The sequence below is a fragment of the Haemorhous mexicanus genome, chromosome 1 (assembly GCF_027477595.1).
Source record: "Haemorhous mexicanus isolate bHaeMex1 chromosome 1, bHaeMex1.pri, whole genome shotgun sequence".
NCBI lineage: Eukaryota > Metazoa > Chordata > Aves > Passeriformes > Fringillidae > Haemorhous > Haemorhous mexicanus.
This window is the reverse complement of record NC_082341.1, coordinates 102,834,907-102,861,080: the sequence shown is the minus strand read 5'-3', so window position 1 is coordinate 102,861,080 and position 26,174 is coordinate 102,834,907. Positions and strand designations below refer to the sequence as shown.

Sequence of the window (26,174 nt, the reverse complement as noted above, 5' to 3'; positions counted from 1 at the left end):
CTCAGTGTGATTCGATCTGTTAGAGATGTGCTCAGTGATGAGAACAAAACTGCAGAAAGTGGCTTTGCTCCCCGAGAAGATATGAGAGCCAGTACCAGTCTGTCACAGGATAATACAGCCTGAAACATCTGTAGTCTCAGGAGATTTCAACAGCTTAAGAGAAATACAGTCTGGTTTTGCACCCTTTTCACTGACTTGAGCTTTTGGCTGTCAACAGAACAATTCTCCACCCTCCCACTCCTCCAAATACAATTGCTTCTCCAAACATGCTGACAAAAGAGGAATAGAGTAAATTAGTTCTGGATCAAAACAGAGCAAGCTGAACCTTTTATTTAAATAGTTCATGAGAATTAAGCACTTTTGAGCCATCTTCATCACATCGGATGTCTGAGAGTACCATCCTCCCGTCCTTTAAGCAGTGAGCACCACAGTGTGGACAAGAGCTGTTAAAACAGCCCAGGCAAACAATGAAGCAGCATGAGACTGTGCACGTCCAAGTGCCAGGACTACTCAAGTGCTTCCAGAAGGAAATGGAAGCTAGGACAGGCTGACTCAGGTTCCCTTTGCTACAGAAACTCCTGTAGGTCTGGTCTTTTAACACCGCTTTTTCGGAAATTCATTTGTGTTATACTGCAAGAGTGCTCACTAAATCACAGACAAGCAAATATCAACTCCTACCTCTAGAGACTACTTTCAAAATCCTGCAGAATAACAGCTGCATTTCTGCACTGCAGGACTGGGGGCCTAAGGTACACTTATAACAAACATCCCAGGAAACAGCCTCCTACACAACATGCAACACCTAAGCTTCACACTGTAAATTAATCCAAAGGAAACAAGCTCTTTTAAATCATTTTTATTACAGAAAAACAAAAGGCTTACACTTGACCTAAAAAAGCAGCTTTGTTTTATGAATCCAAAGTTATTACAGTGAAGTTGCTTTAAGAAACCTCTAGAGACTGAAGAAAAGAAATAAAATGCCCGTCCTCAAACAGCATTCTAGATTACTTGAGTGACCACAGCAAACACCTGAATTTCACATCACTTCTGACACCCAGTACATGACTTGTTCCCCTTTTTTCTCCCCATGACTTGTACAATGTAGCTGGGGGAAGGATTTGATGAAAACAGCAGTACATTTCAAGTCTAATTTTCAGCATTCAGTACACATCTGATAGATATTAGCGTTCAGAAGTGACAGACATACAGGCTTTCCTCCTAACTCCACTATTAAGTGCTACAGTTTGAACAGATCCCAGCGTGATCCGTTTCTTCCACAGTATTTATCATTTTTCAGGTCCACATCTCAGAATACTTCCCAGCTAGTCAACTGGCTTCTACTGACTATAAACACAAACAAAAATAACCACAAAAAAAGAAGGCTTCACGTTGAAACAGTTCTTAGCAGTGCAGCAGAACTCAGGCAGTTTTTTTTCTTTTCATTACACTCCAGAGAAGGAACAGCATGGTTCCAGTGACCACTTCAGGTTTTTTTATTAAGTCAAACGCTGCAGGTTTCCAGCCTGAGCCAACATTAAATATGCACCTGATCTGTACTGAAATCTTAAGAAAACAGACAAAGAAAACATACTACTGCCGTAATAGCCCTACATTTTGACTATCAGCACTGAGTTGTGCAGAAGTTCAAAGAAATGTACAAGTTTTTCATTAAGTGATTTTAAAATTTTTTTTCAATAAACAGCTAAAGAGCTCAATACCATTAAAAAAAATACCCCTTTCTAAACACATTTTTAAGCACCTCTTCCTCATGTATATGCTAAACCTACCCCTCTTAAAGGTTCTACCAAAAAAATAAAACCTCAACAAAAAGCAAGAAAACTCAAGTCACTATGTATAACTGGCTATAATGAGAAAAACGAAAAAAGGCAATTCATAGAAAGAAAACAGAGAAAACATAAAAAGGGGGAAAAAACCGTATCAGATACCTGCTACTTACCGTTCTATGACCTCACTTATAATTTTTCCTTCAAAAAGGAAAAGGTTTGTATTCATAATCAGGCATGGAATTTTTTAAAAAAAATTTCCTAATCTCTTTATATGTTTATCACAGTTTATACTGTTTGATAACCAAAATCTTTCAAGTCAGAGATCTACTTAAAGTACTCTGCATGGCAACCTGAAGCCAGTTGTTACCAAGCTACTTCAACAGAAGAAACAAGTTTCTTTCCCACAGGGAAAAAGAATGCAATACATTTTCCCTGCTTATGATTCTACAGCATCATCAAATTTACTCAAACATAGAACTTGTCTATTTCAGCTTATTCATGGTTACTATTTAAAATTCCTTAATTTAGTGCTGTAGCACTAAATAGCAATTTCTTATGTGATCAAGCTGCCTTATAAGGAGGACATAATATTTTGTATTATACAGTAACATACCCTTAAAAAAAAAAGAGAAATAAAACTAAAAAACCCAGCATGAATAGTTTGAGGCAGAGTAATATAAGTTTTGTTTTTGTGGTACTTTTCAGGACATTGATGCCAAAGGCTGCTTTATAGCTTATCGTTGGAGAGTTTTAGCCCTGGACTCAAATAAGTCCTTTTTGCAGTCACAAGTTCATATTAAAAGTGGCTTTTATGATGAAACAGGTAACAAACATAATTTATACTGATCAATCTTTATCAATGTTAATATTAAGCTTCATTAACTCCCTCCTTCAGAGTAGGTAACAGTCTCAAACAAAAGTACCTATCTCAAAGAATATAACAACCTCAAGTAAACACTGTAAAATAAATATACACCAGTCAAAAAGCTTGTCATTAGAGAGTTACACAAATAGTCAGAAGGTGTTCATACTGACGTCTTCCTTTATAGAGCTGTGCTGTGGATTCAGAAATCTTACAGATCTTTTGCACTCTAAGTGTGCAAGCACTCACAGAAAGTAATTAACAGGCAATCATGTTCTAAAAGGTTTTTAACATAATTTTCCAATATTTTTAGCTGCTAAAGCACTAATAAACACTTAGCATATAATTCCCATATTCTGTATCTAGTAAACATTCTTGATTGCTAATAATTATATTATTACAGGGTAGAACGGTCCTCCAATCCCCAAAAATTTACATTTAATTTGAGGAAACAGAAAAGTTTGTTGTTTTGGTTTTGTTTTTCTTTTCCCATAATAATGCGTGACAGGTAGAACATGTGACTTCTTAGGAACTTTTAAGTTGTCCTCAGCTTTCAGGCTCTAAAACACTTTACAGCTCTCTTAACCTTTTCTTGTTTTCAGCTTTAATTTCACATGAATCAGTGCATAGCTGGCCTATATTAGTAGCAGTTCATGACATATAGTAAGGTTGAGTAACATTATCTGTGTTCTGGAAATGAACAATTCAAAACTCTTACAAAAATGGTATAGAACTGTACCTGAAAATTTCTTCAGTTTAAATTGCTCTTTGTTAATCTACTAAGGACAATTAAGAGAACATCCATTTTTTTTCTGTCCATTTCTGAGAAAATGTGAATACATGCAAGTCAAAACTACCATTATGCAGATAAAACAATCCTCTTTCATGAAGATAACCAATAAATGACAACCGCCAATAAATAAGTCTATTTGGAAATTTTAGAGAATTCTCTTGCTGATCAAGTTAGTCTTTTTTCTTTTCCATAATGTCTTTCTGTTTAAGCTCTCCATCTGAAAGTTCTGTGTATTTTCCATTCTTTTCCTCCTCTTGTTCTTCCTCACTGCCTTCATCTGTGAGCTCTCGATCACCACTTTCTCTTTTGGCTCCCTCATGCTCAAATACCTCTCCCTCTGTATCAGCTGTGCAGATTCCATAACACATGATGCTGATGACCCCCAAGGGTAACCCAAAGAGAAAGCATCCCAGCAGTGGTGAACTCTTGAACACAGACTGTTGAAATAGAAAGTAAAAACCACTTTCAGTGAACATAGAAAGTTACTGCACTACTTCTCTTACCACTCTCTGTATTTATTCAGAAAACATCCAAATTGAAAATCAGTGATTTTTAGAGGGATCACGGAATCAACTAGGTTGGAAAAGACCTTTCAGATCATTAAGTCCAACCTATGACATAACACCACCACCAAGAGCACAGCACTAAGTGCCACATCCAGTCTTTTATTCAAGACCTCCAGGGATGGTGAACCCCATCACATCCCTAGGCAGCCCATTCCAATGCCTAATCACCCTTTCTGTCAACAACCTCTTCCTTATGTCCAACCTAAACCTTCCCTGGCACAACTCAAAGACTGTGTCCTCTCGTCCTAATGGATGTGTTATTTTGATTTTTCTGCTTGTTTGGTTTGGGTTTTATTATCGCTGTTGCTTTGTGGGTTTTTTTAATAAGGTTCATCTGTTTGCTTTCTTCTGCAAAAATGGCAAGGAGTCCTCAACTTCAACAATTTCTACTGTAAGTTCATAAAAAATGACACAAGTTCAGTATTACAGTATTTCATTGGGATAGTTAATGTTTACATGCCAACTGCATATCCTGTGCACTCTTTGAAGTTTTAGAAACAATTGTTCTAAGAGCAAAAAAATCCACTTTGAAGAAAAAAGTTTCACCTCTTAATTGTGTCTTGTCAAAAATTAGTCTGCAGAAAAATTCTAGAGAGCTTCCTGTTGAGAAGTAGCTTAATGGCACAGGAAGAAGGATCAATGGTTTCAGAAACTGGTGGCTAAACACTTTACTTTCACAGAAGTTTGGAAGACACTCATTTAGAAGCAAGTGAATTTCAGCTTAAATTCACAGCATAGGTTTATTTGCTTGTGTAGGACAAGAGAAGAAATAGATTTGTGTACATCTTCTCAACAAAATTTTGTTAAGCATAATTAACTTATGAGAAAGATAGTAAAAATGTTTGTTTCAAAACTACACAGAGTGGTATTTAATCCCCTTATGCTCTAAGTAATTAAACAAAAATGCAACATTCATCAGAACAGTGAAATGGTACCAGTTTCAGGTAAGGATGTCAAAAGGGTCAAGGAAATGACCTTGAATTCTCTGTTCTATCCCTTAAAATACATGTCAGGCATACAGAAAAGCAGTGAAAAATGAAGAAACTAAGATATGTTGAATATTTATCACACATATTATTAAAAATTTAATCAAGAATTTCATTTGGCTTAAACCTATACATATAGCTATAATAGATACACAATATATACAGTATAAAACTACTAATATAAAAAATATTTTTTAAACCCTCTTAAAGTATTTGTATCCAGACTAAAAAGGGCACCATCTAATTCAATGAAAAATAAAACTTACCACTATAGTAGACTTGGCATCATAGATTATTCTCTTGATTCGTTGCAGAAGTCCATCACCACCCTGTGCCTGAAATTTCAAATGGAACCATGTCAAAACTGCTGACACTTTTCAGTTATGATTCCAAAAGTTCATTCTTCAGACCTTGCAATCTTAAGTCCCTTTAGAAGGAAATGAAAAGTAATTATTCTTACATCTCATGATGCCCAGACACTCCCACTTGCCAGGCTTGGATAAAGATTATTCAGTAGTCTCATGAAAAGGTCTCTCACAATTGTTTTAAACAATCAGTGCCAACTTAGACAATGGGTTGACACTCTTGTATGATAAAGAAACACTAACAAAACCTAGCAACTCTCCTGATGTAACAACGTTAAAACTGCAGAGTTCTTCTGAACTTTCCTGCAGTTGTTGAACATCCACTTGTGGATTACAACAGCAAAGTTAGAAACATCTAAGAACTAAGCAAAGAGAAGATATGAATGTGTAATAAATAAAACCTGTGTCAAGCAATGACAGGCTATACCTACGCTGCCCCCTAATTCAGCAGTGTTCAAAATAACTACATGAACCAGAAGGCAGTCTGTCTGCTGAAGAGGACCAGTTTTCACCTTCCTTGAGTAGCCAGAGAAACAAACTCATATTTGGAAGTCAACTCATCAGCATATGATCTGACCAAAAGCCCCTCAAACAGAAAAAGAAGTCGGCAAGGATGAGAGAGATTCACAAATGAGTCTTACAGAATAACAGTATCATCCAGGTGAATAATCCAACACTTCCCAAGGAAGAGAAGAGGGAAAGCCGACTTCTAAGAAACTTCTCTGTGGTTCAGAAAGTCTGCATCCTATTAGTTGTCTACCAGCATACTTTGAAGACTCTCATTCCTCAAGAGCTGCACAATTTCTTGGGCAGAGAATGCAGCCAAAGTAGTGCAATTTTATGTCTACAGACACCTTAAATATAGACAACTTAAATGAAGTCATATAGTATATTTTTGTATTGTACAGAGATGTGAATTTAGACTGACTTTTAATCACTCTAGCTGAGATATTGCAAACAAAAGACAGAAAGACCTAATTGACAGTATGGCAACAAACGTGAGGCATCACAAATGATTCTCCTCCAAATAAAAAAAAGCAGAGAGAAACCAATTACATTTGCTGTTTCAACCAGAAAGAGACATACAATTAGAGTCTAACTGATGTTGATAACTCAATGCACTGAAAAACCATTAAAAAAGCTAGAACTCAAGAACAAAGAACCACCAAATTACAGCAATACCCCTCACAATGCAATGGAAAGCATGGTCAGTAAAGTCCTGAACAGCACATAAATCCACCTCTATCATGTTCTACATCAATCAGGCAGATTAAATAAACCCCATATGACAAATATCTTCTGTATTATTTGCCATTACCAGCCAATGACCTAAAACTGCAGGCATAAAGTGGGATTCAGCTAACAGAGGAAGCCCTCAATGTACAGTCAGCTGGGGCTTGAACAAAAAAGAGGCTTCTCCCAGGAGGCAGCCAAATTATTAGCTATCAGCTCCCCTTCGTGGCAAAGCCTTCTTTCCCCAGAAGCACAAACGAAAGTTCTGCTCCATGATCTCTTTCCTCATCCACATAACATAGCTTTCTGTTCAACTTACAGTACACTGAGGGAATCATTACTCAAAAAACATCCAAGTCATCAATTCCAATTAACTTTGCCGTTTTAACAAAAGATAGCTCTTTTTTAGTTTTAGAGCAGAGAGGAGTAAGCTTGTGTCCATTTCTAACATTCAAAGTAAGTATAATACTGTTTTTTTTTCACTCTGAAGTTGTAATTCCTCCAGCTATTTGATTTATTAATTTTCCACCCAAAAGAAAGGGTGCAGTTCAATTATGCACTATCATTCATAATTTTAAAAAAATGCATTTAATGCAAACCAGGAGATGAATAAAAATCTCTCCCATTTACAACTGCACCAGCAAAAGGAATATCAAAAGAAGCTGCCTACTATTATGCTATAAACAAAAGAAAGCTTGCTTTGTACAACATGTAAGAGCATGACTCCAGAATTTACAATCACATATTCAGTGACAGCACCCAAGACAGTAAGACAGAATAGGAATATTAAACACACACATAACTATCAGGGTAACAAATTTTTTCCTTACTTTAGCATCTAAGGAAATAAACACTAACCAATATATTCCAAGCCACAATGAAGACTTACTTCAGCTGTACCATCCAGGATATTGTTAATAAATTGAACCATGTCTTCTGTGCTCTCAATGTGCCTATCTGGTAGAAAATATTGCTGATTGGAGGTATTCAATACAACAATAGTAGGGATTGTCAAGTCACTGGAAAAATAAAACAGACAGTTTATCTATTTAAAGAACTACTACATAAAATATTCCAATTCAAGTAATCCCTACATCATTTCAAAAGGGAATCTATTAATCACTTCATATGTGCTCTTCATAGTAATTCTTTAAAAACAAGAAAGCAAGAGAAAAGGTATGGCATGATATGGTATGAACATTAGTGGTATGGGCACATTTCTCAGTAATATATTAATATTGTTTTCCTTCACATCTCAGTGATGCTCCTGAAACTTACAGCATTTTACATACCCAAAGCAACTGCAAATCAGGTACCTTATGGCTTTCCAAATAGTAAGAGATCACAAATAACAGCCTTGTATACTTAAAATGCATTAAGTATTTAAGTTCACAAAGGCAGAAGTGTAAATCAAAAATTTAATCCCACACAACCATTGTCTAACTGATCACCTTTATCTGCTGGTCAAGTCAAAAGAACAAACCATGCCAAGCATAGCTTTTCTACAGCTCTTTTAGATATGGTTTAAGAGGAACAGAGTTTTTAAAGAATTATTACTCAGCAGTAAATCCTCATGTCCATGTGCACATACATTATAATTAGAAAGAAAAAAATGTTAGAAATTATCTCTGGACACAAACCAGTTAATTCTTCTGTTTGCTATAGCACTAAATTCATAATAAGATCAGGTTAAGAAATTTTAATACTGCAAAAGTACACTGTTTGAAAAGAAAGATTTAAATATATTAAACAAGTTTAAAATCTCCTGTAGTCTTTATCAATTTTCTACAATTCTGTCAGTAATGAATTCAAGTACTTCCTTCACACCAGAAGGAATGCAAACCTTGTTTTTCTACGTTTTCACCCTTGTCTAATGTGTCTCATCTGTGTACATCAGTAATACATGTAAAATTGATGATGAATTCAATTTTATCTGTGGCTATCAATTCATAGTAAATTACTTAATGAAAATACTGGTTATTTACTCAAGATGCCCATTTTTCTTTGGAGTCACTGAAATTATCCTAAATTTTCTCTCACATTTTAGGTGGGGCTTTTTGGTTTTGATTTAAATTCAAATGCAAACCTAAAGGTGAATAAGTTTAATAATATATGACAATTTTCTGAACTTCTAGAAAGCTGAATACTTAAAGATTTAAGGTGCAGACTCTCTTCCCAGTATTGAAGCTGAAAGCATGGTGACACCTCAAAAACTGTAAGGGCAATTACAGGGATAGCAAAATAATGCCATCCTTTAAACGGAACTTTAGAAAAAAAACTCAAATAACACAACTTTGTACAGCAAGGCAACCTGTAACATAAGACTCAATAAATACAATATTTCCCCTTGAAATTTTTATTCTGTTCTTACTAGGGACAAAGAAGAGATCTGAGTGGAAGGCAGTCAAACCAAGCATCTGGTAACAAGTTCCCAATTCCTGCCAAAATATGTCCTCCCAGCAAAACAGAACAAGTTTTACTAATTATATGCAGTGTTTCTGTTGCATTTAACAGTCTGATAACTGTTGTTCTTGGAGCTGGTTGTAGAGCAGCTGAAAGGTAACCTCCATGTATAGATTCTTTATGCTACACAAAAGTTCACAAAAGCACATTTGTGTTACTTTTGAGAGCAGAGGAGAGTTCTACATACACCTATAGCTGACATTGATATTATACACCTTAGCTTATAAAAAGCTGTATTTTTGCTTCCAGTAAAATACTGAAAAGCTTTATTAAGTAAAATTTTAGTTAAAATTATGTATTTTAATTAAAATACATAATATTCTGATTTCTTCTTTCATGCATGGTTTTAAATGTACCATTTCTAATCAAACAAAAGCATGTTCATATACTGCTGAAAAGACAGAAGAATTATAGTGTCTGCTAATGGAGTTACAGTCAAGTTCATAAATGTACTTTTGTCAAGGTTTTATTCTATCCCTAGAAATCATACAGCATTTTGTCCTTTGTAAAGAAAACAGAATTTGTTCCTATGTGCATCTAGCACAGTAAAAAGTGTTTTGTGATATATTTCTCATTATTCAGATTTTTTCTACTTCTACTTGCTGCCACCTGGTGACAAATTGAAGCAGTTGAATTACTTTTTTTTTTTAACTCAAATTATTCACATAGCCACATGAAGAGCCACTACTTTGAACATAATTTGTTGCAAATTGCAAACTTGCACATTCCTACTCATGCTTGAAAAGTATACACTGGGTTTAGAAAATAATTAAAAGCCAGTGAGTACTTGAACCAAAACTTTCCATATACTACAAATAACAAAATCAGGCATTTTGCAGATTCAGTTAAACAAACCAGCTGAACAGACCTTGCCACTACATCACTACCACTCCAAGTAGCAGTTCTATCTTCTTTCCCTTCATTTCATTCCTCCCAGGAATCTCATCTCCCTTCCCTACTTCTGTGTACATCTGTGCTGGTACTCAGCAAAGCAGAAGGGAATAACATTGTTGAATCAGCAAAATAACTTCCCTGCTTGCTCAGACAAAAAACCAGACACTTTTCTGACAGATAAACAGGATGAAAGAGCTCAGCAGACAGACATAAGAGCCTGCACAGGGGAAGCAATTAAGCAAGAGAGGAAAGTCTCACTTTTCAGCAATTATAAAGCACCAGCTCAATCAAATCACATAATTTTAATGGAGAGACAATTGTTTTTAAATCAGATGTAAATCCACAGACATTCTACAAAAATACAGACCTTGTGCTTTTGGGTCCATGTGAAGCTCCTAGAATCTTTACGAGGCATGAACACATACTTAATTAATGTTTTGATCCCTGAGAAATGGATTTGGAAAACTTACAGAACTATAATACTGACTCCTGGTTTTCCTTTCTTTCAGACCTCCAAAGGCCAGAGGAGAAGTAGGTAACTACAAATGCCAAACAACTCAACTCTCTAATTATGTATTTTGTAGAAAAGGATCACAGAAAGGGCAACTGTCAAGCATCTTGTTAAACCACTTCTGTATTTCAAAATATACCACGTACATATCAAGTGCAGACAGCATCTTCCATGCATTCTATGCTTCTCTGCTGAAGTGCATTTTTCTGCATGTTGTAAAAATACATCAAGAATGAAAGCCTCACAACTCTAAGAGTAATTTAACAAAGAAGACCTAAAAGATAAGCTTTGTCAATCAGCATTATCAGTAAGCCAAACATCTAACATTAAATTATTTATTTATACAGTTCCATTTAACGAGTAATTGATACTATGGTACAGGCTGAATTCTGATGACAGTGTTTTTTTCTTAAGTCACGAAAGCCAAGAACTTTTTGTGAGATTATTTTCAATTACATACATTTGGTAACAAATACAACCAAAGAAAGAATATTCAAATAAGAATTTACTTACTCCATTAGTAAACTATTAATGTAATCATTTCCATCCATATGGCCAAACTGGAAATCCCTGAAAGAGAAGTAGTTAAAAATAAAATGATGAAAAAGAAAACACAATAGTGGATTTCAGCAAAAGTTCTTCATTAAATATTTTTCCTATAACTGAAAATGAGAGCACACACTTAGAAATGTAATTCAAAAACGTGATGATCTAGAACACAGCATTATGAAACACAGTCAGTTAATGAAATGGTCCTATTAAATATCAGTATAAAAATATAAAAGCATGCACTGTAACATTTTTCACTTAGGGGAAAAAAGTGACTGCTGTCTTAGAAAGATTAATGCAGAAGTATTTAAAGATCAGAGTCCCACCTGTGAAAGTGGTCCCGATAATCCCTGGCAACTTCCTGAATAATAGACTTTAATCTGAAAGGAAAAAAAATTGGTATGGATCCAGGATAAACTCCTTCTAAATCCAAACAATAAACATTAAGATTTCCCTAGTACGCAGCTATTCGTACCTCATCAGCAACAAGGACTATCAAAAAACACCTTGTTCATCTTGCTTAGTTCCTAAAGGTTGAAAATAGCATACACAGTACTTGAACAGCATTTTTTTAGTCTGTATATGCAACCAGAAAGGGACAAGGGAAGGTCTTGTTCCTCGCAGCCTCCTTGGCAAACTCCAACCCCAGCAAAAACATCCCTTATTTAAAGTTACACAGACAACTAATATATAAAGCATCACTAGCTTAATTTTCAATGTGAGTGAACTTTAGTACAGTCATTTGTTTAAACTCACTGAGTTCATCTCAAAGTCATCTGAACTCAAGCACTTTTGTCTTTGTTTAAAAGGTGACACAACAGCTTTTAAAAGCTATGAGATCACCATTTGCTCCTGTGATCCCATTAAGGAATAACAAAAAAGTGATACAGGAACTCCCACCATCTCAGTGAACTCACACATGCTTCAAGCAAGCCATAAATTAAGTAAAGTTAGTACACTAAGTCAGAACATTTAGAAGTTAAACCCACTCATTTAGCCTATATTTCTCAATATTTAAGCAACTTCCAAACTTCCCTATGTCATACCAGCACATCTCTCCCATAGTGTCACCAATACTCAATTCTGTACCTGGTATGTTCCACTGAAGAGTTTTTATCATCAATGACTGCAATAGCCACAAGTTTTCCTAAAATAAGGAATAAAATTCTTGAAACCATTTAAAAAGAAACACACATTCTCCAATATGTCAACCTAGAAGATCAGGTACGCTCCAGGGAGACAGGAATTAGTTTTTAAGTATAAAGAAGCATCACAGCCAAAGAGCCTCTTTAAGCTAACCAAGCTGTGGTCTTAAAGCTACTGAAAATAAATTAAGATGGAGCTCAATGCCACACCACTAGTACTGCATGAAAAACCTATCTATAGAAAGAAGTTAAAAGGGAGAAAATGCAGATAAAAATAAATTTCCTACTTAAGCTGCATATTTACATATACCTAAATATGAGGCTATGGAGACCTGCATTATATAGCAGCAATTACAAACTGATTGTAAAATACTAAATCGCTATTGTATGGATTTAATAACACCTATTTTTCATACTGTTGTGAGCATTATGAAAAAAAAATTGGAAAATTTACTGGCAGAGCCCAGAATTCATGACATCAAAACCACAATTTCGTTCACAGACCTCTGTCAGAGAAGCTTAAAGGTCAACACCAGAATATACTGATCTCTTCAAGTTTTACTTAATCAGAAGTTTTTCTGAATAAAAGAAAAAAAACTCCAAACCCAAAGAATGCTATGGTCAATCAGATAAAAAGTATTTTTAAAAAGCTGGCCAAAGTTTCTCCAGATCAAGCCCTTGCAGTTAGGAAAGCAGATCTGTTAACAGTGCAGACAGTCATCAACCAGATTAACCCAAGGCTCCAGAGGGCTGATTTTTCAGTTCTCTCCAGATGCCACAATTCACTCAAAACCCTCCCCATCAAGACAATCAATTGCTCAGCTCCTATCTATCACCATGACACAGACAGCATTCCCTCAAAAATAAGAAGTCACTTTTGTTCAGGTAAGACTGAAGGGTTTTAAGGGCAAGGCTTAGGATTCATTCCCATACTTCCTTGTGAAATAGCAGTAGCTTCTCCCCATTCCACTTCTTCCATACATCAATTCTCAGTTTTTCCCCATTTCTTTCCACCCTAAGATGCTATCAAATAAATACACCAGTAAACAACCTTTTAGACTATACAAGATCATGTAAATAAATTGCAGGTACTACAATTAATACATAAAGCTCTTTAAAGTAAATTATGGCTTCTCCAGTGTATTAATAAAGTTTTGGGGTTTTTTTTTTTTTTTTTTTTGTTTTTTTTTTGTTTTTTTTTTGTGGAATTGTTAGTCAAAAATGTAGCAGGAAGCAATACACTATATTTAAACAACTCAAAACAGCATTTCTGTAAATAACCATTCAAAATGTAGGTGTAACAATATTATCTTCATAAACATGTAAGAACAGAGATGCTTCATATTCTTTAAAACCTGAAAAAACTCAGTGTGATTGAATGTAAGTATTTTGAAATGGAATATAGATGATAAGACGTCCTGGCCTAGAAAAGTCAACACTTACAGTATTTCTATTGGTACCTCAGCATGTGTATATACCTAAGAGCAGTACATGTGTCTTTTCCAGAAGTCACTTGGCTGCAAAATTTTCATTTGGACTGCAAACTTTTGCTAAAGAAAAGCTGCAGTTTTCTGGGACAAGTCCACTTCAATACATGCTCCTCTCCCTTTCTTGCCACATCTATTTCAAAGATATCTATATCCACTAGATATAAGATACCTGGACAATTCATATTTGATACTTCTAAATCTAGTTTTAAAATTCCCAGCATGTATTCCAAAAGGTAATATGCAACTTATGAAAATGTAAGGTGCTCTTAAATTAAAAGTCCTACTAATTTTTGTGATTAACACAGGATTAGACACACTAACTTTTATGTTGTGAGGAATGGACTAGTGTAGACTGTGCATGAAACCTCTAGTCACAGGTCAGTCCAACATCAACAAAATACTGCCACTATCAGCTCTAACCTGATACTGGTTAATTTCTAAAGTTTAAAAACATGTTCTTAGTACTCTTTTGACTTTTCTTACTGTTTAGTGCATAGTGTCAAATGGTTTAGCAGCAGCAGCATCTCACCTGTATCTCCAAGTTCATACAGAGTAAAGCCATCTACATGAAGGTAACCTTGAAATCTTTCTCTATTTATCCAGGATGACAAATCACCATCTTCATATTCTGACATTAAAAAAAAAAAAAAGAAAAGGATTACATACATTTTTTAAGAGGTGGGCCATCAGATTTACTATTTCAGTACTATTGAGGCAACCACTAATTTTTCTTCCTTTTTCCTTCTATCTTGTTACATCAATTATCACACTTTTATGGGCATTTTAAGTTTTAAAACTTCTAAAGCTATTTTCAATTGTTGAACAAAAAAGTATATTATAGAAAAGCATGAAAAGTTGATTTGATGATTTAATTTTCCAAATCAAGAATAAACTATACTATATTAGAAGCTAACTGTGACCCAGTGCAGAAAGAAACAGGTGCAAACCTTGATTTTAAAGGGGTGTGTGTACATTACTTGTCAAGTTTCAAACAAAGTAGAGATACAAAAATACAGAAAGCAGTATTTGTGAGAGTACTTAAATGAAACAGAAAGATCAAGAAAAAGCAGATGCATTAAACAGCATTGTGAATGTAAATGAAAAAATAATCATGTATGATTGACAACCTACTGAAGGCTAGTTTAAGATCCTAGATGTTTTAACCTTATAAGAATTAAATTCTAATACATACCATCAATTAGACCTAAACCACAAGTAAAAAGTAAAACTTATATACATACATGCTGCATTTTATGCAAACAAATGCACAATAAATTTTGTGTCTTAAATCTATTGTATAGACTGAGGTATCAATAATTTCAGCCTTACAACTGTCTGCTGTAAGGTAGTAGCAAGCACTTCCAAGCATAGATGCAGATCCAGGGGATGCATTTATTTCCCCTACTACAGAGAAGGAAAAAAACCCAAACCAAAACAAGACAAAGGGCAGAGCACTTAAGTGCATTTTGCTGTAACTTTTTCCCTATAGCAAGCTCTTCATATTTCTGCCAGTCATAACACTTGCACTTAAAACTTCATTCAGTCTCTTAAACTGTGTCTTCAGGATTTGTTTGACTTCCAATAATGTTTCTGGTACATTATGGAAAAGTAGAACTTTTACGAAGTAAATTAAAAGCCTGAATTATTACAGTTTTTGCATTTGTTTTAGAAGGTGTGGAAAAAGCAATCAGGCCACACAGTAAAAGAAGTGTTTCTCTGACAAGCTTTCCTTCTCTGGAATTGCTAAAAGAGATCAAAAAAAAATTAAATGAAAATCACAGAGGCTGTGGAGTGAATTTTTATCTGAAGGCAACAAACTGAAGAGGAAGACAAGTACATCCAATCTACGAGGTTACACAGCATACCCTTGGCGACCAACCTGAAATAATTTGCTGTAGTATTACTTATCCTAAGAAATTAAACCTGCAGAATAATCTTCTGAGTGATATGTTTCCAACTTAAAGTGAAAACTTGCATTTGAATCTAAATCAAAAGTAGATGCTCTTGCAAATGATTGGTGTGCTTACAAGCCCAGGCTATGCAATGTAACTATGAGTACGTGCTTCTAACATGCCTTATGGTACAGTCTGAGCACAATATAAAACTTCTATATGGATGTGCACACATTTATACAGATATACACTTTTACAGCAGTGGCAGGTGTACTGGCCTTATGTACTGCACTGCAGAAAGAGCAGTGCTATAAAACACTACTAGCTTCAGGTGGCCTTTCTACAGCTTACACACTGAACAAACCAGGTAAAGTAGTCTATCTATATGATGAATTTGTACAGTAGGGGAAGCAGTAACTTTTCTAAGTATGTTAATGCAGGCAAAACTGTAATATTGGAAGCAACATCTTACTAAAATATAAAGCAAACATCATCACTTCAACTTCAGTATTGCTTGCATTGCAAAATGCAAAATTCCTTGTGATGCAAAATTACTTGCATTTTGTTATGGAAGAACTAGTAATTTTTTTTCTCTTTTCCTTCATGAAAGAGCTGCTATTTATCCTAAAACAGGGGAATTTCCAAGCATCCCTATATATGCTTCAAAAAAATCCCAACTCCTCCAGTTTCTCCATATACGCTTTAAATATCTTGTCTTGAGGCAATGTCCACTTTTACTTACCATCATAAACAAAGTAAGTTCCATCTTTGAAGACCATAACAGCAGGTAATTCAGGCAATGTCACATACTGAAAGAGTTAGGTTTTAATCAATCCATGGAAGATTAAAAGATTTTTAAACCAAAAAAAAAAAAAATCTGAAAACATGTAAATGTAGTTCATGGGAAAAATCTCTAAGTATACCTAAATATTTTCTGTCTATATGTACTAAGATAAATTTATCAGCTTCTGTATATTAAATATATTGCAACATAAATATATTTTTGAGAGGTGGATCTCACAAAGCATAAAAGAAACGTGATTTTTATTGGTATCTGCAATAGCATGAAGAACAGTTTATGGATTGGACATGGACTCTAGATAGGAAACTGTAAATTGAGGGTTTTATCAATCATGCTCTCAGTTCCCAATTTGTGCTGTTGTCAGCATACCTGTCATACTGCTGCTTCTACTAAATGGACACTCAATTTTGTGGAGTAAAATAGTACCACCAGTAACATGTACCACTAAATCTGGGCTATTTCCTGTGCTTCAGACTGATGGGAATATAAAGAAAAAAAAGCCTCAGCACACAGGGCTGCAAACAGACTAATTTAGAAAAATAACAAAAGCCCAAATTGCCATGTTAAACATGATATTTAAGATGGCCAGCAACATATTAAAACACAAGCCATAGAACCTCTCTTCTTAGAACTCAAAATAATTTTACTCAGCTCATGATTTTAGTGAACTGCCATAGAAAAAACACTGCATCTACTTCTTACAGCTTGCTAGCATTCTAAGCTGAAATTTTAACAGCATTTGTGGCTAAGAACTGCATCATAAGGTTACTTTCGATCGTGTAATCTGAATTGTTTGATTTACTGATGTTTTGGAAAGGTAAAGGACAGCATCACTTCCAAACGACATGATTTCTCTCATTCTGCATTAACTTTCTTGTAAAAGCAGTAATTTATAACACAATAGCTGATATGAACAATCAAGAAGGTAGTCCCAGATGATGCTTTGTTCTCTCACTTGCCCAAAACCTAATTTAACATCGCTGAAGGACAAATCAATCTGTGTATAGCTTAAAGCTTGCAAAAGATGCTTAAAGCTTGGAATAATATGATATGTTTTCAACTAAGGTGATGAAACAAAGTCTAACAGTGAACACTATAATGCAAAGGCTCATTACATCTCACAACCACAAATTCCTGAAGAGTTTTGTTTCTCTCCATAGAATGCTGACCACCATCACTACTTCAGCTTAAACGACACTGGTGGGAAATTACTTTCTGCGGGGAAAAAATAAAGCTCACTGCTTACGTCAGTGTGATCACAGAACCTCAAAGAATTCCAGCCTTTTTTACTCTTTCCACTGCACAACTGAACAGTACTTTTCTTGCTCAGCTGGAGATGAAGTGCAAATACCAACATTTAAATTAAGGTAGCTTTTGATACAAGGCTTCTGGAGAACTAACAATACACTATTTGTAATGAGGCCAGTTCTATTTATGGTGCTGTAAAATGCAGCTGCCTAAAAAAACCCCCACAAAATAACGAACCAAATTATGCTAGTTCTCACCCTATTAATCACCAACTAACTTCAAAGGCACAGGTTAGTGGGTATAGGGCAGACTTAGGTCTCACTTGGAGATAAATGAAAAAGTCTTTTAATTTTGCTACAATAAGTAAGCAACAATGGTTAGATTCATTACAGTAACATCAATTTTTTCCACCCTTGTGGTGAACTGTAAGCAATTTCCTTATCACAGAAGCCTTAAAAAAAACACAACAGAATTCTGCAGCCAGTGGACTAGATTGGCTGATCCCTGGGGCAGATTAATGTGTTGATCAGCTGTACTATACAAGATGAAAATAACTTACACCTCTTCACTTCTGATTACTAAGGTACCAGCAGTAATTCACGCTCCAAACCTCCTAATTAGCTGTAAATGAGTTTGGTGAAAAGACTGCTGGGAGCAACAAGAGTTTTGCACTGGCTATAAAGCCAAGTATCTACTTTCCTGAGCAAGTTCTGCAGCCCACATTGAGTTCTGCTCATCCTCTGATTAATTTTATTAATATGACTGAACTAGTATTTTGGCCAAAACAAAGCAATGACAGACTGGAATTTGGGTGTTATTCTTTCTCCATATATAGTCAAGAATTACATATTTCAGTGTAATTACTTAGATATCTACCAAAGCCAAACATACTGTAAGAAGCCACCTCTGCGCCATCAAAACAGCAGAATTGCATAGATGAGGAGAAAAATGCCATTTCTGGGGAAGCAGTAGGAATGGAAACAGCTTACCTCAGGCAGCACATCTTCTGAGGCAGAAAAAAAGTATGTATAAACTATTAGTTCTGAAGCAACCTCAATGTATTTTTCCTGAAAAAATACAAACAATGTTTTTTTAATTTCTGAACTTTTAGTATGTGTCAAACAAAAGCTTTGTCACATACCTTATCTTCATAGAGCAATTTGAAAATATGTTTATGGCAAAAGATTGTAAAAGCACTTCAATAAACATAAAAAACCCCAAGTTTGTTACAAGCATGCACTACAGTCTTTTGAAAGGTTTTTAAAATTGCTCCCTAAATAGCCAAAAGAAATAACTTTATTTAATCGAGCTTCAAACCTTTAAAGGAGATTCACCACCAACATACACAAAAAGTACACGATGTCTCTTTTGCACATGCTCAAACATATGTTGGCTAGGAAGTGGCCTGATGAGAGGTCTGGAAAGGGAAACAAAGACATAGAAAAATCTCAGTTTGTGCAACCTGCAAAACCCAAACAAATAAAAATTCACAAGAAAATGTCATACAGTTTTTTTTCAAAAAATTAATTTCAAAATGCAAATTAATGTAGTTTTTCCACTTATTATTCTATTTTATACTAAAAGAAAAAGAGAACAGTCCCACCCCCTAAAAAATAACATGCCATGTTCATCAAATAGCACACTTAAGTATGAAATTCAGATCTTACTATAAAATGCTGCTACGATGTAAACATGCATGCCTTTTACTGGTCACAGAATCACAGACTGGAAGGGACCTTAAAGATATCTGGTTCAACCCTGCCATCATGAGGAGGGACAGTTTTCAGCAGACCAGGTTCCTCAGAGCCCCACCCAAACTGGCCTTGAACACTTGCAGAGGTGGGCCATCAAAAACTTCTTCTGGGCAATCGGTTCCAGTGTCTTGCCACCCCCACAGTAGAGAATTTCTTCCTAATATTTTTTCTAAATCTATCCTCTTTCTGTTGAAAACCATTTCCCCTTATCCTGTCAGTATAGACCTTGATAAAAAACTCTCTGTCTTTCTTAGGAGATGCCTTTATACAGTGGAAGGCCACAGTAAGGTCTCCACCATTTGAGAGAGAAAATTCAGAATGTAAGCACAACACCCAGGAAATGTGGCCTTAGAAATAAATAACCTTAAATTAGCACCAGTCTCCCGTGCAGCCACACACATAGTACATATAGTTTTTTACTTCAGTATCTTGCTCTTTTCAAATAAGTCTTGGCCCATCTCAAAGTCCCACATAAGTTTGAAGTCACCAAAACCAGTCTCTGAGAAGAGAATACTTACCCTGCCACTCTATTAGCAAATTCAATTATATCATCTTTGGTTCTAGGTCCTCTGTAGTTGTATGCCAAGTCACCTTTCAAGCTAGACAAATAGACAAAAAAAAGAATAGAAAACCAATCATCTAAACTACATTCGTACATATAAGATTTTTTTTCTCAACCTTCATGTTTACAGTCACCCTTTAGCAAGTGATAAGCCAAAGAAGTGGTCAATAAAATATAAAACTCAATAATGCAATACAATGGAATTATGGAATAAAAGCTTATTTACACAGTATCTGATTTACTGACTTGTTGAAATACTTAAAATCCTTTTACAATTCTTTCTTCTAGTGCACAGTGGTAATTTACTTTGTAAGCATACAGATAATTTAGAACACTTGTTTATGACCATATTAAAAAGCTAAAATGACGAAACACGCCACACACAAACCAAACCCAACACATTCAACATTTATACTACTCAGGGATTAGTCCTTGTAAAAGGAAAGCATATAAACTTCTTTAATGTTTTTTTATAATTGAAATGTCTCAAATAATCTGCAAAACCTTTCAAATTTATGCATTATGCTTCAGTGAAGTGTTGGTCAGCTTACAGTATTCTGCTGAGAAGGGATGTAGCACACTTGCATTAGCAAAGTATTCAAGTAAGTTTTACTAATTCTGACAGGCTTTCTTTAAATCCATAGTGGTATAAGAAATTCAGGGGAATTTTCAATACCTCTATATAGCATGAAAATTTTCATCTTTAAAGATTACCAAGCTGAACATCTCTGCTTCCTTTTTTGAGAAAACTAACTTGACCAGATTTATTATCATTGTTAGGGATTTTGCTTAAACAATAACCTGCTAAAATCCCCAGTATGTTCACAGTAAAAAGCACTCAGAACCACTGAGTCTTTATTTAATGTGACATTGTACTGGACTATACATTACACGGGTTTGAGACTTCTAAATGGAGAGGGTTATTTTTAATTTTTTGTCATGAAATCATTGATAGAACGATCAACTTACAGTTTAATTGTTGGATAGCCTCGCACTCCAAATTCAGATGCAATACCTGAAAGAAATGAGTTCATGCCAAAGTGAACCAAGACTTTTTTTTTCTGTCCTACCTTAATCTTTAAACATGTTTTACTATTCAAGCCACATGAAAAAATGAAAAAAATACCACTTAGCTCAATATGGATTACTTTACTTGCTTACAAGGAAAATCTTGCGGTTATTAAGCTACATCATTAAATTTTGGACTTCTTTCAGAGGTGTTGCAGGGTGCCAGGATAGCCTCCCAGTTCATGTGCCACAGCTCAAATGTCATGAGAATCCTCTGGACAGACATGCTTTGTCAGCTTTCAATAAAAATAGCATGCATTGAATATGCACATACAATTGACAGAAAATATAAGAGGCAAAAATTAAGCACTGAGGATGAAGAACTGTAAATACTAATGCTTGAAAGAAACAGTAGACAATTAACTACTCAAGTGCTAGAGCAGTGGCTAACGAGAAGCGCAGTATCATACTGCAGTTATTACAAAAAAGTTTTTAAATCATATTCCACACAAGTAAATGTCTACTATCATGAACCTTACCAGAAGCAGGCACTTTCTAAGCAGACACTCACCTGCTGCTTACTGAAGTGATTAAAAGTAAGACAACTGCAGAACTTTTTCCCTTACCTCAGATCGTTTTAAAAACTTCTATCTTGCTTCCACCAATTGGAGGAGTATATTTTGAAACCACCCTTCCACTTGTGAACATAGCAACAGTCACCTTAAACTAAACTTTCCAGCAAATTCAGTTTTTTCTAAAAATTTAACTACACAGTCTCAAAAAAAGATTAAGTCTTAAATAATTATAGACTTATAGTGTGGCAATACTTGTACAATTCCCTGTTGAGTAACAACCTCTGCACTCAGAAAGCACCTAGAGTCAATGCCTGTTACAAAACCATTCTGAAGCTACCAACAACGTGCCACAGCAAGCAGATGTTGGATGTCTTGTGTGCAAAGAGTTTAGAAATTGACCCTAAAGTTGTTCACCTGGATCAGGTGAAAGTACTTTACTGCACAGCACTACAAATAAAACTGTCAGCTCACCTACAGGCATCTAATCAAAGACAACTGTTCAAAGAAATGCACATATGAGGATCAATTTGATTCTGATCCTTTTCTCTTACAGCTCGACTACACAGAACTACAACGCATTAAAATGTGTATTAGAACATTCAATCACAAGATCTGTCAACAGTTTATTTCTCCTTGTACAGCTCTTGTGCATGCTTAGGAGAGTGAGAAGAGACAATTCTTAATACTTTTTCTAAACATTCCAGCCATGGGGATTACAAAAATTCTCTCATCTTCATGGAAATTACTTACTTACACCATCACCTCTATTTCTTGATATGAAGAACACAGTACAGGCAAACAGCAATTGTGCCAGCCTTAGATGTGATGTATTTCTACTCTGCTCACACACTGTGGACTCCTGAGGCTAAACGCCTTGAAAATTAAACTGATACCACAGCAGGTGACTGCCCTGTTGATGCAAGAGCTCATTCCACAGAGCTACCAGAGGTAACACATACTGGATGATTTATATGTTCACCTGTGATATCAGCTCTCTAACAACAAGCTTCCCCAAGTTCATCTCTTTCACACTACCTTCATATTCCTATTATAAACAAAAACCATGCAGAGCAAACCACTCATGTTCCTTCCTAGTGACACGTACACATTACAGCTGCATCTCCTTGTGATATTTTCAAGACTGAACAACTTTAATTTCAGAGAATCTTTAGATTGCAATAGTATTAAGCAGAGTTGACTCGAGTTTTCATATTCAGATGTAAAATTTCCCCTTTCAAAAAGAGAGTATAAAACTATTTTAAAAGATTTATCAGACACTATGAAACCGGTAGCAAATCTGAGAAGAAAATATTTTCCAGGGCACAAAGGAACCCTTGCAGCTTTTAGTGATTTTTATAGAAGTAAAAATTAATTATATAACAAAACCATAACACCAATTCTGTTCTAGGTAAAAAGCACAAGATTTCAGTAACAGGATGACAAATATTTCAGGATAAAACTTTATACAGTTTATATGATTTAGAATTTTATATACATGACTGGAAAGTTAGAGAACCATGAAATGTATTCCCAGTTTTGAAGCTACCTGGTTGCATGAACTTGAAACTCCTAATTCTCCACACTTACTTTTCTATAGAAAATAAGTATCTTTAAGATGAAACATGAACTCATATTTATTTGGTTCTATAGAAAAAGATATATACAATAAATTGATCTTTGAGAAAAAATAATTTTAATCTCAAAAGACCAAACTCTCCTATATCTAAGCACAGGAAAAACTGGAATACCACTGAGAAAAGTATTCTGTATAACATTTTAGGCAAATACAACAATAACCAGAATAATCAGATTTAATGGATATTGACTAAAAAAACTACATGTATTTACAAAAGTTTATCACATGTGGATCTCACTTGGGCCCCACTCCTCCCTACACCTCATCTTTTAAATATCCTCCTGGTTCAACAGAGATTTAAGCGAATTGACAATAAAGAAGCACACAAACACAAAGGAAGTAGTGTTGAGCATTCAACAATCCTCTCACGTCTACCCAAACCACTTCTCTGAGTGACGAAGGTTTGGGGTTTTCTCTGAAAAAGTCGATACTTATGAAAAGCATCAGCAAACAAAAAAGCACTGAAACCACTGAATTTGGGTTTTTGAGAAGACATTTACAGAGAAACATGGGAAGAAATTGACTGAGCAGTGATCACTGATGCAATGAATTCGGTTATTTCAGCAGGCTTTGTGTAACAATTTCAGGCCCGATTACCTGACAAGAGCAAGAACACGGGAACTCCTCCAGCAGTAATAGAAGGAACCTAAAACTGGATGCTCTCCAGAGACACACCACATAAAAATGCTTATATAACAGTTTTCTAAGAGGCATATCAAAAGCAGATCTTTGAGATGCTTTTACCTTCCACTTGTCAGGAAGAATTCTCTACTCAAGCAGAAACAAATGTGATAAAAAGTACATAGTACAGAAAGTTGTCACTTTTAGAAAGAATGATAATCAGGAATTTTTTTTTACAATTACTGTTTGCATATTTGTGCCATGACACAGAAGAACAACTACAAGAAAAAAAAAAAGTTTAAAAACAGAGGCTGTGATGAAATTACCCCTAAACAAACCATACTTACTAGAAAAGGAAGTTGCATCCATCTTCCCAACTTTTACTGGAGAACCCATGTTTCTCATTTCTATGCCCACTTCATTCCACACAGGCTCCAGTTTCTTACAGTGGCCACACCAAGGTGCATAAAACTGAGAAGTAAATACATTTCACAAAAAAAAAAAAAAAAAAAATTAGCAGGAATTGATCTACAATTAACCATCAAATTATTAGCAAGATTTATTTACCAGTCATGGTACTCCTTACATCTTAATAAAATTGCAAGTTAGTTACAAGGTTAGCATGACATGGAGCATTTATGATTTAGTCCTACTTTTAATATGAAAGCACAAGTTGGAAAAGAATACATTAAATTGCTGCACTATTATATGATTTCTTATTTAGGAGAACACTGCATGGTAACATCTTTTTTTGAAAGTAAAAAGATCATATAAACAATCTATCCAGAAATATGAATTTGTCAACAGGCAGAAGATATCAATGTTTTGGTATAACAAGATAAGGTCACAATTTAAAAAAAGTTGGATTTTGTTTTTCTATACACTCCTGATAACTCCAAAGTAGCACATATAGTTTTCCCCACTCAAAAATCAGTAATCTGAGTAATACAATTTTGAGAATTACAGTACATATTTGGGTGAGAAAAGGATTGTTACCTCATTCACAAGCAAACTCAATCTTTTTAAAAACTCTGTCCCTGAAATAAGGGACACTGTATCTTTCCAAATAATTTAGAAAAGTAACAGGGGTCTCATATATTTGGTCTTTTAGTGCTAACAGAAGTCTAGAACACAAATCAGCTGATAAAATTAATGAAAGGAACTATAAAAATTCTCAACAGAGGTTATAACCTCCTGATGTGTTAGGTAATCTGCTTTCCTTTTTAAAGGACTGCAAAACATAGACTGAAGCCTATTCAGCAGGCTATTCAGCAGTCTATTCAGTCTATTCCTGGCTCACCCTGAACAGCAGATTGCTTATCTCTCCTGTCAGAATTACTGTCAGGAAGGTTTTCTGCATCATGTACAAACAATTTTCCAAGCAATGAAGCAGCCTGACTACACAGTGTAGCACTGTGCATTCTGTCTTTTGATTTCCACCAGCGGATCTTCCCGGTTTTCTTATATACTCACATCTACAAGCCAAATATCATCTTTACGGTTTTCTTTAAACCTGGAAAGGGAAAAAATGAAAGCAATAAGTTATGTATCTGAAAATAAAATAGTGAAATGCATGTGTGAAAAGAAAAAGTCTACAATAAGGTTAATATAAAGCTATAGATACAAGATTTCTGGCTTGTTTCCTTCTTTGAGGGTAGAGAAACAGGAGATGCTTATTTTTTAGCATAATATTGCCCCTGTACATGACAGCTACACACACAGCCAATTAGGTTTCTCTAACTATTTCCTATGACAAAAATAAAACTCCAACAAAACAGAAAAACAGCAAGAAATAAGAATACACACCAAAACACACAGAAGATATTTGACTAACATGCGGAATTAAGGGGGAAGAAGCATTTTTCAGTTGTCTTAGTTATATTAAATATACTTGTTGTTGTATTTTTACACCAACAAATATATTTAACATAACTTATTATATAATATATTATATATTAATATAACTTTATTATACCAACTAATACAGACTCATTGAGCCTTGGTTTAAACTGTTAATCTTAGCTTTACTAAATGCAAACGAACTAAATTATCTTTAATATTAACATGCAAAGCAATTTTAGTTCAAACTCCTTTAACATTCCACTACAGGTGTGTCAGTTTAAAGTTCTATTAAAGTTGCATACAACCAAGAAACCAACTTAATGGAATAAAAATGATCAAGTTATTGATAAAACCCAGAGATAAACAGGCACTACTGAATTTTCTTAATGCTAGACAAATGACCTTTAAATTAACTGACTGGTTTTATTAACTGGAAATCTGTCGCTGAATTCTAAAATCTCCAATACAAAACGAAGCTTGATAAATCAAAGTTCTTTGGTATCTCCCAAAATGCTGCTTACACGTTTCACTGTTGTCATACAAGATCATATAAATTACTGCCTTAGTAAACTAGCTCTGTGTGGAGAATT

The 26,174-nt window shown here is 34.9% G+C and overlaps 1 protein-coding gene across 1 annotated transcript in view; it reads right to left on the bottom strand.

Annotated features, from left to right (window-relative positions):
• Positions 1-841: 841 nt before the first annotated feature.
• TMX3 (thioredoxin related transmembrane protein 3) overlaps positions 842-26,174 on the bottom strand; it is a 34,095-nt gene continuing 8,762 nt past the window's right edge. Inside the window, exons 4-17 of the mRNA XM_059843350.1 lie at positions 25,216-25,255; positions 24,090-24,213; positions 20,872-20,917; positions 19,859-19,939; positions 18,904-19,003; positions 18,576-18,653; positions 16,279-16,345; positions 14,174-14,272; positions 12,099-12,156; positions 11,336-11,389; positions 10,974-11,030; positions 7,482-7,611; positions 5,261-5,329; positions 842-3,879 (exon numbers count right to left, since the gene is read on the bottom strand). Coding sequence (XP_059699333.1) covers positions 3,613-3,879; positions 5,261-5,329; positions 7,482-7,611; positions 10,974-11,030; positions 11,336-11,389; positions 12,099-12,156; positions 14,174-14,272; positions 16,279-16,345; positions 18,576-18,653; positions 18,904-19,003; positions 19,859-19,939; positions 20,872-20,917; positions 24,090-24,213; positions 25,216-25,255 — 1,270 coding nt within the window. The 3' untranslated portion in view covers positions 842-3,612. The remainder of the gene's footprint in view (positions 3,880-5,260; positions 5,330-7,481; positions 7,612-10,973; positions 11,031-11,335; positions 11,390-12,098; positions 12,157-14,173; positions 14,273-16,278; positions 16,346-18,575; positions 18,654-18,903; positions 19,004-19,858; positions 19,940-20,871; positions 20,918-24,089; positions 24,214-25,215; positions 25,256-26,174) is intronic.